This window comes from Schistocerca serialis, chromosome 10 (genome assembly GCF_023864345.2).
Source record: "Schistocerca serialis cubense isolate TAMUIC-IGC-003099 chromosome 10, iqSchSeri2.2, whole genome shotgun sequence".
In the NCBI taxonomy this organism is placed as follows: domain Eukaryota; kingdom Metazoa; phylum Arthropoda; class Insecta; order Orthoptera; family Acrididae; genus Schistocerca; species Schistocerca serialis.
The window spans coordinates 210,651,030-210,668,863 of record NC_064647.1 but is presented as its reverse complement, the minus strand read 5'-3'; the positions used below and the strand labels follow the sequence as shown (position 1 = coordinate 210,668,863).

Below are 17,834 nucleotides of genomic sequence, written 5' to 3'. Positions count from 1 at the left end.
TCTTTGTTGTCCTACCTCAGAATGTTTGCTGTAACATCATATGAAAATCTACTCAACATAGCAGAACTTTCCTGTGACTGTCTGACAACATGGAAAAAATCCTTACAGAAAACTACATTAAAAAACAGATATAATATTAGAATTAATTTGATGTTGCTGTGAACTTGTCACATTTTTTGGGCTGTGGAGATGACGGTGTCTTTCACTGTGAAGATTACTGTTTTGTTGCAGGGTCACTAATGTACACATACCATTCACTAGCAGTTATTTATTTATTTAACCTGATCTAATTTGGGCCTCTCTTACATCAGGCCATGGTTTCACATGTACAGTACCCTTTCTACATCATATGTACCTAAGAATTAGCAATTTTAATATGACAAACAATATTAAAATGATTTGAGTGTCTGAAGCGTCAATGTGAGTAAATAATACTGCCTACGATATAATAAATTTATACTTACACTATCTGAACTACAGCAATGGCTGTCACTGATAGTTATGGTGGTGGTAATAATAATAATAATAATAATAATAATAATAATAATAATAAACCCCGTGGAGGCCCGGGAAAAGAATAGGCCTCCGGTATGTTCTGCCAGTCGTAAAAGGCGACGAAAAGAACAAACCACTAATAGGGCTAACCCCCCTTTTAGTGTGATTACTTGGTTCAGGACAGAACTAAAGAAGCCTCGGACAAGCGCTGTCATGGTCGGGGACGACGCTTGAACCCTATGCCCGCCCACAATGGTAACAACACTGCTAGCCAACTGGAAAATGATTTAAATCCAAATAGAGGTGTTTTGCAGGATATGCTTCCTGCAACCACCCTAGAAGGAAAACAAAGACAGAGGATGAGATGGTCAGATGAAGTTAATCGACACCTCATGTTCTGTTATTACCAAGCAACAAACCTAGGAACCAACACAACTGGATACAGATCACAAGTATACACAACATTTATACCAGATACCCGGAATTAAAATTTTTAACAGAACAACGACTAGCTGATCAGATCCGTGTAATAATAAAAAGTAACAGGATACCCCAGTCAGAATTAGAAAACATCAAACAACAAGTACAAGAAATACTGGAACAAAATAATGTGCAATCAGAAGAAGAAGAAAATACAGTAATGGACTCAAACATCCCAGAGCAAACAAACAAAGACCAACACGCATCAATTAAACAATCAGAGGAAAACGAAATCTTAAGACAGCCACCAGAACAAGCACAAATAGAACACGAAGAGACACACGTGTTAGATATAGAAGAGAAATTTCAGCTGACATATATAGAATACAAAGACACAAATACAGACATCAGACCATTCTTGCATAGACCACCAAATAACCCACAAGTCGAAACAACAATAAAAACTATCAACACAATCATACACAACAAAATAAATGAAAATACAACTATGGAAGAGTTACAACTACTGGTTTATATAGGAGCACTCACTACACTAAATATACACACTAGGCAGAGATCAGAACAAACCAATACACAGAAGAAACCCACAAAACCAGCATGGCAACACAGGCTACAGATCAGAATAGAAAAACTGAGAAAAGACATCGAACAGCTAACACAATTTATAAGAAATGAAATATCAGACAAAAAACGAAAAAGGTTAGGTAAAAGCTCACAACAAGAAGCAATAGAGCAATTAGATGAAAAGAAGCAGAAATTACAAGCATTGGCCAAACGACTTAGAAGATACAAAAAAAGTGAAAATAAAAGGAAACAAAACCAAACATTCAACACAAACCAAAAGAGATTTTACCAAACAATAGATAACACACACATTAAAACAGACAATCCACCAAACATAACAGACATGGAACACTTCTGGAGCAACATATGGTCAAACCCGGTACAACATAACAGGCATGCACGGTGGATACAAGCAGAAACAGACACATACAAGATGATACCACAAATGCCTGAAGTGATAATTTTGCAACATGAAGTCACCCGAGCAATTAATTCTACACACAACTGGAAATCCCCTGGAAATGATAAAATAGCAAATTACTGGCTAAAGAAGTTCACCTCAACACATTCACATCTAACTAAATTATTTAACAGTTACATTGCAGACCCATACACATTCCCTGATACACTTGCACATGGAATAACCTATCTGAAACCTAAAGATCAAGCAGACACAGCAAACCCAGCTAAATATCGCCCCATAACATGCCTACCAACAATCTACAAAATATTAACTTCAGTCATTACACAGAAATTAATGACACATACAACACAGAACAAAATTATAAATGAAGAACAAAAAGGCTGCTGCAAAGGAGCACGAGGATGTAAAGAGCAACTGATAATAGATACAGAGGTGACATATCAAGCTAAAACTAAACAAAGGTCGCTACACTACGCATACATTGATTACCAAAAAGCCTTTGATAGTGTACCCCACTCATGGTTACTACAGATATTGGAAATATACAAAGTAGATCCTAAATTGACACAGTTTCTAAACATAGTAATGAAAAACTGGAAAACCACACTTAATATTCAAACAAATTCAGATAACATCACATCACAGCCAATACAGATTAAGCGTGGAATATACCAAGGAGATTCATTAAGTCCTTTCTGGTTCTGCCTTGCTCTGAACCCACTATCCAACATGCTAAATAATACAAATTATGGATATAATATTACTGGAACATACCCACACAAAATCACACATTTGCTATATATGGATGATCTAAAACTACTGGCAGCAACCAATCAACAACTCAACCAATTACTAAAGATAACAGAAGTATTCAGCAATTATAGAAATATGGCTTTTGGAACAGACAATGCCACAAATATAGAATACATCACATACATTCAGCAACAGAGAGATTCACATTAAGCAGAAAGGAAGGAGGACGGGGATTCATCGACATAAAAAACCTACATTATGGACAGGTAGACAATTTAAGAAAATTCTTTCTAGAACGAGCAGAAACTAGCAAAATACACAAAGCAATCACTCATATAAATACATCGGCTACACCACTGCAATTTCATAACCACCTTTACAACCCTTTAGATCATGTAACATCAGCAGATACGAAGAAAGTAAACTGGAAAAAGAAAACACTACATGGCAAGCACCCGTATCATCTAACACAGCCACACATCGATCAAGACGCATCCAACACATGGTTAAGAAAAGGCAATATATACAGTGAGACGGAAGGATTCATGATTGCAATACAGGATCAAACAATAACCACCAGATATTACAGCAAGCATATTATTAAAGATCCCAATACCACAACAGATAAATGCAGACTTTGCAAACAACAAATAGAAACAGTAGATCACATCACAAGCGGATGTACAATACTAGCAAATACAGAATACCCCAGAAGACATGACAATGTAGCAAAAATAATACATCAACAACTTGCCATACAACATGAACTAATAAAACAACATGTTCCCACATACAAGTATGCACCACAAAATGTACTGGAGAATGATGAATACAAATTATACTGGAACAGAACCATTATAACATATAAAACAACACCACATAACAAACCTGACATCATACTAACCTATAAAAAGAAGAAATTAACACAACTAATCGAAATATCCATACCCAATACAACAAATATACAAAAGAAAACAGGAGAAAAAATTGAAAAATACATCCAACTGGCTGAGGAAGTCAAGGACATGTGGCATCAGAATAAAGTTGACCATACCAATCATACTATCAACTACAGGAGTCATACCACACAATATCCACCATTACATCAATACAATACAGCTACATCCAAACTTATATATACAATTACAGAAATCCGTAATTATTGATACATGTTCAATTACCCGAAAGTTCCTAAATGCAATATAACATATACCGTACAGTTAAAAGGAAGTGACGCTTGATCAAGGTCCGTGTCACGTCCCATTTTTAACCAGACTTAACGTCTGAGAAAGTAAAGAAATAATAATAATAATAATGAAACTTCCTGGTAGATTACAACTGTGTGCCAGATCGAAACTCGAACTCGGGATCTTTGCCTTTCGCGGGCAAGTTCTCTACCAACTGAGCTACCCAATCACGACTCACGCCCCGTCCTCACAGCTTTACTTCTGCCAGTACCTCGTCCCTTGTCTCCTACCTTCCCAACTTTACAGAAGCTAAAAAAAAAAAGTATGGATCAGAGAGACAGATGAGCTGATCCAGTTTTAGACCACAGGACGCAGAGTTAATTTGTGAAACAGAACAGCTCTTTGTGTTTCTCTGGGCCTAAAAGAACTGTTAGAAGTTGCTTTTCCCTCTACTTCTCTTTAGACGCAGTGTCGCTCTGTGATGACAATGAAATGCGACTTCCTGGCAAGGAAGATAAATATTGTTTCAGTTGTGAATGGGTTTACAAGCAATTAGGAGCATTATGCAGTCCACAGGAAGAAAGATGGTGAAAATGTGCCTAGATAAGGAACAGAATTTAATGGAATCTTGTAAGTATTACAATCTGTTTCTTGGTGTATGTATTTCAGTAGTAAGTACTATAATAATAATAATAATAATAATAATAATAATAATAATAACCACTGCAATTTCATAACCATTTCTACAACCCTTTAGATCACATAACATCAACAGATACAAAGAAAGTAAATTGGAAAAAGAAAACACTACATGGCAAGCACCCGTATCATCTAACACAGCCACACATCGATCAAGACGCATCCAACACATGGTTACGAAAAGGCAATATATACAGTGAGACGGAAGGATTCATGATTGCAATTCAGGATCAAACAATAAACACCAGATATTACAGCAAGCGTATTATTAAAGATCCCAATACCACAACAGATAAATGCAGACTTTGCAAACAACAAATAGAAACAGTAGTTCACATCACAAGTGGATGTACAATACTAGCAAATACAGAATACACCAGAAGACATGACAATGTAGCAAAATACATCAACAACTTGCCATACAACATAAACTAATAAAACAACACGTTCTCACATACAAGTATGCATCACAAAATGTACTGGAGAATGATGAATACAAATTATACTGGAACAGAACCATTATAGCAGATAAAACAACACCACATAACAAACCTGACATCATACTCACCAATAAAAAGAAGAAATTAACACAACTAATCGAAATATCCATACCCAATACAACAAATATACAAAAGAAAACAGGAGAAAAAATTGAAAAATTCATCCAACTGGCTGAGGAAGTCAAAGACATGTGGCATCAGGATAAAGTTGACATTAAACCAATTATACTATCAACTACAGGAGTCATACCACACAATATCCACCAGTACAACAATGCAATACAGCTACATCCAAACGTATATATACAACTACAGAAATCTGTAATTATTGATACATATTCAATTACCCGAAAGTTCCTAAATGCAATGTAACATATACCGTACAGTTAAAAGGAAGTCACGCTTGATCAAGGTCCGCGTCACTTTCCATTTCTAACCACACATAACGTCTGAGACAGGAAAGAGAAATAATAATAATAATAATAATAATAATAATAATAATAATAATTATTATTATTATTTTTATTACTAGTATTATTATAGCTATTAGTGGTGTTGACATTATTATTTATATTCAAAGCTGAGGAAGAACGTGATGTGGAGATGCTCAGGACATTCATTGGTTCAGATACAGATGATGATCCATCCTACGAACCGGACAACACTATAGATTCTGGTGAGAAGCCAAACAATTACTAGACACTACAGCAGCTTCAGTGATTTTTCCCCCTTTCTCTGAATACCTGTCATGTCTAACAACGACAGCGGTGTTGAGCATACAATGTCCCTTGTAAAGAACGTCACAAAAACTGCTGAGGATGCAACTAGTGCACAAGTAAATCACCACAATCACGATGGGGATACTGCAGATGCCAACGCTGGTATTGAGTAACAAAACGAGAACGAAGAATGGTAGCGGTTGAAGAGAAATGGAAAAGAAATCAAAGAAAAATCAATTGACAGCATGGTAGAGCATGTATTTTTATGAAGAATTGTGAAGTTCCTGCAAGAAATATGAAGCCGAAAGATTGCTCTAGATGCCCAAAACAGTTCAGCAATAAGTTTACTGAGCAAGACTGACAAAATATCCATAGAGCTTATTGGGAACTTGGATCAGTTGAGCTACAAAGGCAGTACCTAAGTAAGTTCGTGGAAGACAAAGAGAAAAAAGGTGCGAGGACAAAATCGGATAACTCACGAAGGAAGAGGACCAAGAAATTACATTTACTGAAGGGTTCTGATAAGATTCCAGTGTGTATGCGGTTTTTTCTCAAGACTTTTGACATTTCTGAAAACTTTGTAAGGAATGCTATTAAAAAGAGAGATGAATATCACATAATTGAGAAAGAGTGAAGAGGGTGTCATGAACCAGATATAAAGAGAGCAGAAGAAAGTAAAGAGGCTATAAGGAAACATGTTAAAGAGTTTTCCTGCCCTTCCTTCTCATTACAAGAGGAAATAATGTACAGCAGATTATTTACCTGCCAATATGAGTATTAATATAATGTGTGAGTTATATAAGGTACAATGCTATGAGAAAGGAAAGATAGTCAATAAATTACGATGGTATGGGGAGATAATCACAAAGGAGTTTAATTTGAAATTCCACAGCCCACGAAAAGATGTGTGTGATAAATGTTTAAAGTTTTCACACCTGGCCGAGGAAAAGGAAGACAAAGATTTTAAAAGGGAACAGGAAGAGCATTTGAAGAAAAGGAAAGAAATGACAAGGGATTTTAAGAACATTAAGAAAGAAAGTGCAAGAAAAGGCGAATTTTTGCAAGCTTAATCTCATTACAAGCTGTGCTTTATTGCCCATAAGTGAATGAAAAGGCAGTATTCTATAAAAGAAGACTCTCCATGTACAATCTCACAGTTCTTAATATAGGAGAAAACAAAACTGATTGCTACATAAGGGATGAGACAACAGCAAAAAGGGGGTCCATAAAGGTGGCTTCATTTCTGTGGGACTTTTTGAAAAAATCATGCACAAAAAAACCGACAACCTTGTTTTCTGATACATGTGGGGGCCAGAACAGGAATGCCAACATGAGCACTACGTGTTTGCATGCAGTGAATGCACCGGACATTCCAACTATCGACCAATGCTTTTTTGAGCCTATATATTCACAAATGGAAGTAGACTCAGTGTTTGCGAGCATCGAAAGAAAAAGAAAACACATAGATGTTTCTGGTCGCATTGGCTGATATACAATTTTAAGAATGATCTCAACAAGTACACAGTGACAAAGATGGGTAACACTCAAATTTTAGATTTCAGCCAGCTTCAGAAGAAAATAATTCAGAATAGGAAAACTGCTGAAAATGGAGAAACTGTGAAATGACTTAAGATTGATTGGATGCAAAATACGGAAGAACAGTGTGACACGATGTTTTTCAAGTATTCCTACAATCATCATGACTTTCAAGTTTTGCACACCAAGAAAAGACTTGGCCTACGAAATTCTTCGAATTCAGGACCTAAAGATAATACTATCTGCCCAGCGTATGACAATCTTCTCTGCATACATAAAGAAAAAAGATCTTATAGATGTATGTAATAAGGGTATTATACCTCCTATGTATCACACATTATACCAAGGACTCAATGCTGTTAATTATTTCAAAAATGAGGAAAACGTGGAGGAATCACAGGAACAGACTTCATGTTTAATCTCTGTTTTTGTATCCCTTATTACTGTTCCTAGTTCATAACCTTAGCTATTTCATGAAACCACTAATTTTAGCTCGTTTAAGTGTCTGTGTTGTATTATTTTTGAAACAGTAATCCACAAACAGAAAAACAAGTGTGAGGGAGCACTGTGTTTCGCTAAAATGATTTTTCCTATGTTTGTTATGTGAAGATTAAAAAACATGAATATCATTTCTGTTACCTGTAAATTATTTATCGTAAGTTCAATGTGACTGCAGACAAATAATACAAAGTGAAAATATTAATGGCTTTTATGTATTCTCGATCACAGTTCTCTTGCTTATAGCACTCACTGAGTAGCTGTGACACACATTCCCATAACTCATTTCATGTAACCTGTATTTATAAACGACATTATTAATACAACTTCAGTAATCTATCAAATGATAACATTGCTTAAAGCTATGTATTATTTGTTTGACATTCATATGTTATACAGCAGCAGCCTTTAAGCTAAGGATCGGACAAACGTAACTATGTGGGTAATTTCATAAAATATTGCATTAGTGTCCACCAAGTGACTAGAATATGTAACACATGTTAGAAAACAACAGTCAATGAAGTACACTATTTATTTATCATAGAAGGTTTGTGAAAAATTATTAGAAATTACTCAGATTTTTGGACAAAAACCTTTAAAACGAATTAAAATACTGTTTTTTGAGTTACGTTTGTTTGGTCCTAAATGGGTGAATTGTGCAGGTACGTTCTCTCCCTGCAACATATCTCTCATTCCTATAGACCCTGGCCTCTAACTTCACTAGTCCCATCCCGGTCTTCCACCCACTCCAGCAGTACACACACTTTTTACTCCGCCAACATTCCCACTAGTCTTTTGCCCTTCTCCCCAACACAGCCTCCCGAAACTGCAATTAGCAACTCTACCCAGTCCTCACCATGCCAATGCACACACTCATATTATTGTTTTTCAATCAAGCACTTCCAACTGTTTGAAAAACTTAACAAATGTGATTCCACTGTGTCACCTCTCCCCCAGTCAGTCAGTCACTCACCTGGATCGCTCCTCCTGTTCATCATTCCTCCGTCTTCTGCTCCTGCTCCTTGAACGAGAATCATCATCCCTTTCAGTCTTTACGGATGATGACGATTCACCGTTTACCCGGCCATTCCTGCGATCTCGGTGGCTGTGGTGATCTTCACTGGCTCCATTTCTCCTCTCTGGCTTAACACGTCTAAGTAGCTCTGGGTGGGGCTTTCGCTCACCAGAACTAGAGCGATCACGGGGTTCCTCCTTTATACGATGGTCTGGCCTCAAACTGTTGTGACTGCTGCGAAATGTGAATTAAATTTTAGAATAAAAATTTAAAGAACAACAGATTCTATGAACACTAAATGCCACAAAAATGTATCAAGATCAGCACAGTATAGAAGACACTGAATGTGGAAAACTGCAAAATGATCAGAGATCAGGAAAATTGCAAAATAATACTCAGGTCAGATTTACAACATTGTAAGCTGTTGCCACAACATGACTGAATATCAGGTGTAAGCATAAATAATATGATCTAGAAAGTGGAGTATATTATACTTGACTAGCAAAATCATTTCTAAAATGCCAATACATTCTTTGAGAACTTTTTAGCTTTGTAATGATGCTGGAGATCGAATTTCATGCATTAAAAACAAAAACTTTTATCTGGCAAGTTCATAACAAGTATTTCCAGTCCTTCAATTTAATGAAATCCGACTTACAAGTGTCTAGTAAGACAAATTCCCAACGCCTATTTCTTGCTGTACGTAATATTTAATTTTCTAACTGGAAATATTAAATTTTACTGGAGGCTTTTCTGAAGTCAAGTAACACGAGCTAAGTGCTGTTACCTGCAGCTCTCTGTGACCAGTAACACAGGAGATGAACTGTTTTACACAAAGCACAAGGCATAGTGTTTGCCACATACTCTAAATACACTGGTCTCCAGGATGTCTGCTTTCAAACTGAAGTTCTCTCTTGCTCTTGTGTTGTTAAGAAAAATTATAGGATTGTTGGTTTTCTGTGAAACATTCTGCAACAGTTAGAAGTTTACAGCAGAGGCACCTGACTGCAAAGCTGGATCACAATTTTATATTATTTTCTTCATATTTATTTCTTAATGTTTCTACTATTTCTATTATTATGGGCACAATTTTTTTAAGGTGAAAGTATCTTTGCTTAACTACATAGATTATATAATCATTAACAACAGAGTTGTCTGGAGCAAAATTCTTCACTTCCTAAGGAAAATAGTAACTGTGCCTACTACTTCTAATGAAGGTAGTTGAAAAAACTGCATATTCTTCGAAGATTCATAAAAGAACTATTGAGAAAGCTTGCAAACAGAAATACTGTGCAGAACAGGAAGTGGCTGTTTCATCTAAGCTTTGGGCACCAGCTAAAAATAGTAAGAGAGAACAATGAGCAACAGACTCGTTCTAGCAAGATACTGCTCATCGACACAAATATTAGCATTATCAGAGAAAAGAACATCGAATCATAGAAAAATATCTGTACCTTACTCTATGCAAGAAGGATTTTTCAGTGGCAGCAAAATTTTATCAGTTTCACAACCCTCGGTTTCCGGTAAAAATAAATTAATGGATCCAAAATTATAAAATAGAGCTAAGTGACATAGTTGAATTTTGGGAGACATTGTTAAGGTACAATCTGAAGACACTGAGTAGCTTGATCACAAATGGCTAAACACCAGTCATTCCATTAGAGAACATGGAGACATGACGATACATGTGGAAGTACTCCTATTCCCATGGCAATGGCACTATGATTACTGTTTCGCATGCTGGGACTTCCTCTGGTTTTACACTGAACTGTTTTACAGTTTACAAATCAGGGAAATCAAGCAACTGCCATGGGGAGATGATTCACTACAGTTTTCTGCAGTAGTTTAAAGAGGCAACTATTTGAAAACAAATCAGAAGTTATGCTACCATAATGGTTAATGCCCCACATCTGCAGTTATTAGAGATAAAGCTCCAATAATGGCAACACAAAAAAAGCATCACTCTAGCAGAAATTCAGAAACTGTTGGGGGAAGCAATGGCACAAATAATGCTATGGAAATGGAGTAATGTTTTATGCAACACAGAAACAGTTGTTGATGAAGCAAAGTGCGTTCAGACAATAATATAGAAGATGCCATTACATCTTTGGGCAATTCCAATGGCTCTTCCACATATCAGAGTACTGATAATGGCAATATTACGGATGTAGCATCTGACGTAAGAGGTACATACCCTTCGCTGTATTCTGTTTTCTTCAGTGCTTGTAGACACAGCTTTTGTTTCGTATTTCGAGTGAGGGGCATCTACCATGCTTAGATTATAAATGTCATTTCACTATACAGAAATAACACTCTGCACAAGTACAAGATACTGCAAGGACTGTACAGTGATTAGTATGTGCTTAAGCAGTTTATATTGTTTTAAAGTTGTTACATATTGTGTTTACATGAAGAATTCAGATCCATTCGAGCACTGCTATCATTACGAATGCGCCGACTAAATTTGAATCATACTGATTATTGTAAAAACCATGTAAATATATTATGAGATAATGTTGTTATGATGTTGTAGAGTGGATTAACATTGCGTGTTAACAGGGAACCCGACAAGACAGTTGGTATGGATTTTTACAGCTGTTGCCACTAGGGTCATTGCACACTGTGACCCAACAAAATCGCCCCCTTCCACACAATACTGTGCTTTGTTGCCAATCACTTTGATATTCTGATCCAAGTACTGTACCATAAAATCACCGTCAGCATTTCAGTAAGTAGTTTGGACATTACTGAAAATTGCAGTACCACACGTTGGTTTTCAGTTGTGATGTCACCAAGATGGTGGACTACCATTCCTTAAAGCTTACACAATATGACAACCAGGACATTACACATTATGCATTCGATCAGACACAAACACAAAAAATAACTGTAGGAATAACATGAAACTAATTGGGTAAATGCGGAAAATAGGGGTTTTTGTGTGGGAACAAACTAGATACGTGACAATCCTAGTAGCTAATGAAGACTTAGCAAAACAAGAGTTCATGCAAAAATGAACCTAATGGAAAAATCAGAAAATGTGGGTATTGGAAATATCATTTGACCTATTTAGCTCAAAAAGCCCACCATACCAGGAACAAAAAAACTTACAAAAACTAGGCATCAAAAATTTAACTCAACCTTTATAGGTCAAACGAAGTCTACAACACCACCACGCCCCAACTATTACCAAAACCTAACCAGACCAAAATAACTACAACATACTCAATTTGCATCCAATGCTACAGACTACGAAAACCAACCAAAACCATAAAAAAGCTACTCTAACGTAAATTTCAATACCCACGTCTCAAACAAAATTAGGTACAAAAACCAGTACACTACAGTTCTGACTATAAAGAACAAAACTACCATAAAAAGATACATACCACACAAAGCCAGCTGGCAAATAAATCTAGGCTAGCACAACATAACACACATACAAAACTGGGTTTACAGAAACGTTCGATTCCACCCGTCTGCTCTGACCAATGATGTCACCAATATGGTGGAAACGAAAATTCACAAAAACTCCCATATCGTGACTATGAAGTAAACATGACAACAAACACAAAAATAGATCAAAAACCCATCAAACACATAGTCCTCCAAAAATATACTGAAACTAACGGGACAATCGGGGGAAATAGGGGGTTTTTGGGTGGGGACAAAATAAAATAAACACACGTCACTAAACCAAATGACAAAAACGATAAAATAAAACGACCACAACCTTCACAAAATCAACTAAAAACAATAGCCACTGGAATCGAACATTTCTCTTGACCCATATAGGTCAACAGCAACTACCGATACCACACTATAAGTCTCATAACTTTCATCACCACCACCACCACCACCACCACCACCACAATGAATCCTACCACAAAAGGAAACACCTACAAAAACAAAATTGACATTGAACGCTTCCCTTGACCTGCTATCCTTACGACATCTCCACATATAGCCGTCCCTAATCCGAGCCGCCGGAACTTTAGTAGGCCTCATTTCTTCACAACACACTGAACACTTCATGACTTCAGCCAACAGGCCGAATAGCTGAAGAAATTTTATTAGAGACAATGCACTGTCCCTGGGTCTAGTGTAGCAGGGGGATACAACCCGTCGGCTTTGAACAATGACGTCATTCCTTAGTCATAGATAGTAATGTCTTCACTTCGAGGCATAGATAATAAAGCAGTTCTGTGTTCTAATAAGCGCTATCATTAAAATAATTGAATGTGAATCTAAAAGCGATCGCTTGATGTTAGATACAGATGCTTCAGTAGCTGATAAGTGTTTTTTGGCTTTTAAAAAAAAAATCTCATGAGATAGAATAAACTGATCCTACTTTATTAAGCAATCAATAAAAAAACTAAACTAAAACATAACAGCAAAAGACAAGTGAAACACAAAGGTTAAATAAACAATCAAAACATATAAAATGAAACAGGTTGCAAATGTAACGTACGTGTATTTCCACCTATTCATAAGTAGGATCAGTTTATTCTATCTCTTGAGATTTTTTTTTTTTTTTTTTTTTTTTTAAAAGCCAAAAAACACTTTTCATCTACTGAAGCATCTGTATCTTAGGATCAGTTTATTCTATCTCGTGAGATTTTTTTTTTTAAGCCAGAAAACACTTATCAGCTACTGAAGCATCTGTATCTTCTAATGGGCGCAAGAGTTCCGACTCACACCCACCCACCTCCCCAGGAGTCGGAACTCCTGCGCCCATTAGAAGATACAGATGCTTCAGCAGCTGATAAGTGTTTTTTGGCTTTAAAAAAAAAAAAACTCACGAGATAGAGTAAACTGATACTACTTTATGTTAGTAATAGCGGATACGAAATAAACAGCACACCTACAATTTGTATCCCGTGTTCCACTTAGGGTTTACTGAAGCGGAGGATACATCGTTCAGGTGAAGAACAGGACAGTAATACTAGTGAAAACGAAGAAATCGCCTTACGACAAACTCGTATTCCGGACTGTACGTAAGCAACACACTTCGAATGAGCTTTTAATTTGTATTGGGTTTCATTTGCGGTTTAGTGAAGCAGGGGATACATAGTTCAAGTGAACAACAGGACATCAATGCTAGTTGAAACTAAGAAATCGACTACGCTGAACTTGTATCCCGTACTGCACTTAAGCAATATAGTTCGAAAGACTTTCGAGATACAACTGACATACATGTAACGTGATGTATTCTTTGCTAGTAATTTCATTCATTTCTTTCCATTGTATTTTGCGGAGAAATACTAAGATACAAACACGCGATATCGTTAACGTGAAAATACTACTGGCCCTTCATACGTGAAATAAAGTTTATCTCTCTCGCATTCCTTTGTTTCTCAACATTCTCCTCAGCTCTTTCATCTTTGTAATACATACTCTCTGGCGACTTGTGACATCATTGATCAAAGCCGACGGGTTGTATCCCCTGCTACACTAGACCCCTGTCCCTCACCATCGCCGACTACCGAAAACTTTTGACCTTGCCGGTCATATCCATACCTACCAAAGACATAAACAAAGTGATATACCAAAATTGACACACGCCGAACAGAAAAAAACCCTACAATAACGTTGACATAACAAAACCAAAATCGTTAACTCACTGAAAAATAGTCTGCTGAAATCACAGTCACCACACACGTGCAATGCTACAATGCAAATGAACCTCATGCGCCACATAACGCACTAACCATAAACACACATCCAGAGAGAACCACCAACAGCAACAATATGCCACCTATAAACATGCCACACACGCAAACTAAACCAAAAACATCACCTAACACACAACACACCAACAGAGAGCACCACCGATCACATCAAATTTCAGACCATGGACAACACAATGAAATAACAACTTGAGACCAAAAACAAATCAGTGGCCAATAATTTAACTCCTTCCCAAAACACTGAGTAACACACAGAACTAAGTCCAATGCCACACCAACACCACCTACAAACAATTTAGGAACAGACACATCTCACACTAGAATGCGCCACCACTTTACTCCAACAGGCGCTCTGCAAATAAGATCCATTTCAAATAAGCCACACAACAATGAAATCACACAAGACAACAGTTGTATCGCAGGTCCAAGCCAACGGGTGGGGGCACAGTTTTTAGTTGACCCTTAATTTCTGGTGATAGTGAGATCTCCGTACAGCCACAGGTCTCAGTTAGGTCGGAAGCCAATCGTTTCGATGCGAGTAGGCAAAGCCAATGGTTTGACAAGACAATTATATTTTTATAAACCTATAGCTATATTTATATCCCCTCTGAAAATCTCTATTTTCTATAGCTTGAAAATATCAAGTTCTTCATAAGCTATTAACAAAAATATCCCCTCCTAAAACATTCCATGTTTGTATAATGTCTTAGTAACAAAGTAGGTTACACAATGCTGACAAATAGATTGCATTGTCCACAACTTTGTAGCTGTATGTGGTCAAAACTCAGGTTCAACAAAGAGAACATTTTGCCACATATAGAGTCAAGAAAGATATATCTGTCATCCAAGAATGGATTATGTAAACAGTGTAAATGTAACAACAGTTGGATGTTGGAGCAGGCCTGTATGAAAGTAAAGTAATTATTGCAACTATGAAATTAACATACACAATGCCAATTATGTTTAGAATATAAGACTACCAAAACCAATTAGTAATGTCAGATTTACAAAACACCAAATTGGTAACCTTTAAAAGGAGATGTGGATAGGGAGGAATTTATATTTTAACACACTATTTGCCCTACCAGTCCCTCTAGCAAAGTTACTTCGACTACAAATCTAGGCAATACAGGCCTATTTGTTAGAACCAGATAATTATGTTGCTGCCTGACATTTACAACCTATATGGACACACAGCTTTGCTGCATCACATATGCTAAACGTGCATGAAACTTTACGTATGTGTTCTCAATTTTTGTATGGTTGCCAGCATCACATATTATAAATGTAACATACAACTTGCATCCACAACACAAATTATACTGAACCCTCCATGCCTGCACACACACACACTATGAAAATAAGCCTACCCAGGAATATCCAATGCATATAACCACAACAGCCCTGTGCACAGAGGACAAGAAACTGCAATAACATTCATGTCATCCATGTCAAAACATCTGCTCATCAGAAAGTGTCTTTCAGCGTAGAACACAATTATGCAGTTACCTTTCTAACAATATCAAGGTCATAAAGATAGAAACCCCGTTTTTTTTTAAAAAAAAAGAAGTGTGATTTTCTCCTTAAATGATGACCCCAGAGAATTGAGTGAAATCTTACAAAAGTAAAATCGACAATTATGTTCCCTGGTGTAATTTTTATGAACAGCAATGATGTTCGATTTTACTGCGAAACAACATTTTATGTATCAACTGCTTAAGAAACACAATTGTATAATTAAATATTGGGAAATACCTAAAATAACAAATATGTATTGTCAACAGTAATACTGCTGCCACACATACACAATGTCTAACTATGCTGCTTATATTAATCATGTGTGATAAATTACATTAACATAATCATATGTATTTATGGTGAAACTCTACACCTACATGTTTGTTTTTATGAAAGACTCCACACTTTGAGATCACCTCACTCAGTAACGTACAACACATTAAATATATTATGCATTTTTGTTGTAAGTCCTACTAAGATGAGAATGCAAGAACTACGTCTACCTGTTGGAATGCCAGTTCCTGTCGTTAACGTCTGCTGATTGTTTGTAGTCCTTTGCTCTTTGACGGCGTCTTGTCTCTTCATCACTGCTTAGTGGCTCCTGTTTCACTTTCACTAGCATCTGTTGTTCATGCTGATGATCAGGCGAATGGTCATTATCAGTTTCCCCATCACGTTTTCTTCGCGATTCACTTACATGATTGGCTGTGTGATCGTCTTCCAGCCTATGTTTCCTGCAATGTTTTCTCTTCTTTTTTTCCTTATGCCTGTGCTTCTTTCTTCTCTTGGCTTTCTCTTCATCTCCTTCTGCGTCGTTATCAGTGTCACTAATTGAAATTGTCATCACATCACAACGCGTGTTTTCACCGTCCCTTGATCGCCGTTTCCGTCCAACGTTTTCGGGAGATTCATTGCCACTAGCACCAGATTGGTCCTTGGCAACAGGAAAACATCTCTCACTTCCCGACGTATCTGACGGAACAGGAGCTGGGGATGCGTCATCAGTGGCTGTTTTCGATGAACTCTCCTGCCGTCGTTTATGTTTAGAATGGCGCTCATGATGGCGATGACGACTATGGTGGTGACTTTTACGGACTTCACTTTTCATATTTCTGCTGTCGTCCTGTAAACACAATCATTTTATGACTACATACACTTCCAATGTACGTAAAAAAAACATCAAAAGTCACTAAACTGGAATCCAAGAAATGATTCAGTGAACAGGAGAATCTATAACAAACTACACTAACAAAAAATCATTGTAAACTTTTGTTGATGTACATTATATTACTTTAAAACCAATTGCTCCACGGAGGCGAAAAAAAATACCGTTAACGAATATGGAGGTCACGAGTCCCATCGATGGACGAACACTTACTTGAAATCTAGGTTAGGATTGTATTTCACACAGTATTTATACAATTTCACGTAGATTTTTTTAGAACCTGACACATTACCTGGTGAACAATCCGCATTGAGCTTTATCAATTTCAAAAGCTCATAACAAGAACACGTTAAATTTTCTTCTCAAAACATTACTTAACAACTTCCTTCCTTCCCCCTACGTCAGAAACAGAAGCAATCACTGGCGTCACGTTGGTTACACGACAGTGTTGCCAACCTAGCCGTAACTTCTCGTTTCCTGCCGAAATGAGCGGTTGCTTCCACAAAATACTCCCTCATTATCTGCTATTAAGTATACTGTAATTAACTTCACATTGTATATTTTCCGTTTACTTACGCTCCTCGTATTTCAGGTATTTATTTTATGGCAATATCGATGAAATTACCGTAT

General features: G+C 36.8%; 1 protein-coding gene across 1 annotated transcript in view; it reads right to left on the bottom strand.

Moving 5' to 3' along the window:
• LOC126425103 (smad nuclear-interacting protein 1) overlaps positions 1-17,629 on the bottom strand; it is a 37,418-nt gene extending 19,789 nt beyond the window's left edge. The window contains exons 1-3 of the mRNA XM_050088027.1: positions 17,497-17,629; positions 16,543-17,162; positions 8,790-9,065 (exon numbers count right to left, since the gene is read on the bottom strand). Coding sequence (XP_049943984.1) covers positions 8,790-9,065; positions 16,543-17,162; positions 17,497-17,514 — 914 coding nt within the window. The 5' untranslated portion in view covers positions 17,515-17,629. The remainder of the gene's footprint in view (positions 1-8,789; positions 9,066-16,542; positions 17,163-17,496) is intronic.
• Between the last annotated feature and the right edge of the window lie 205 nt (positions 17,630-17,834).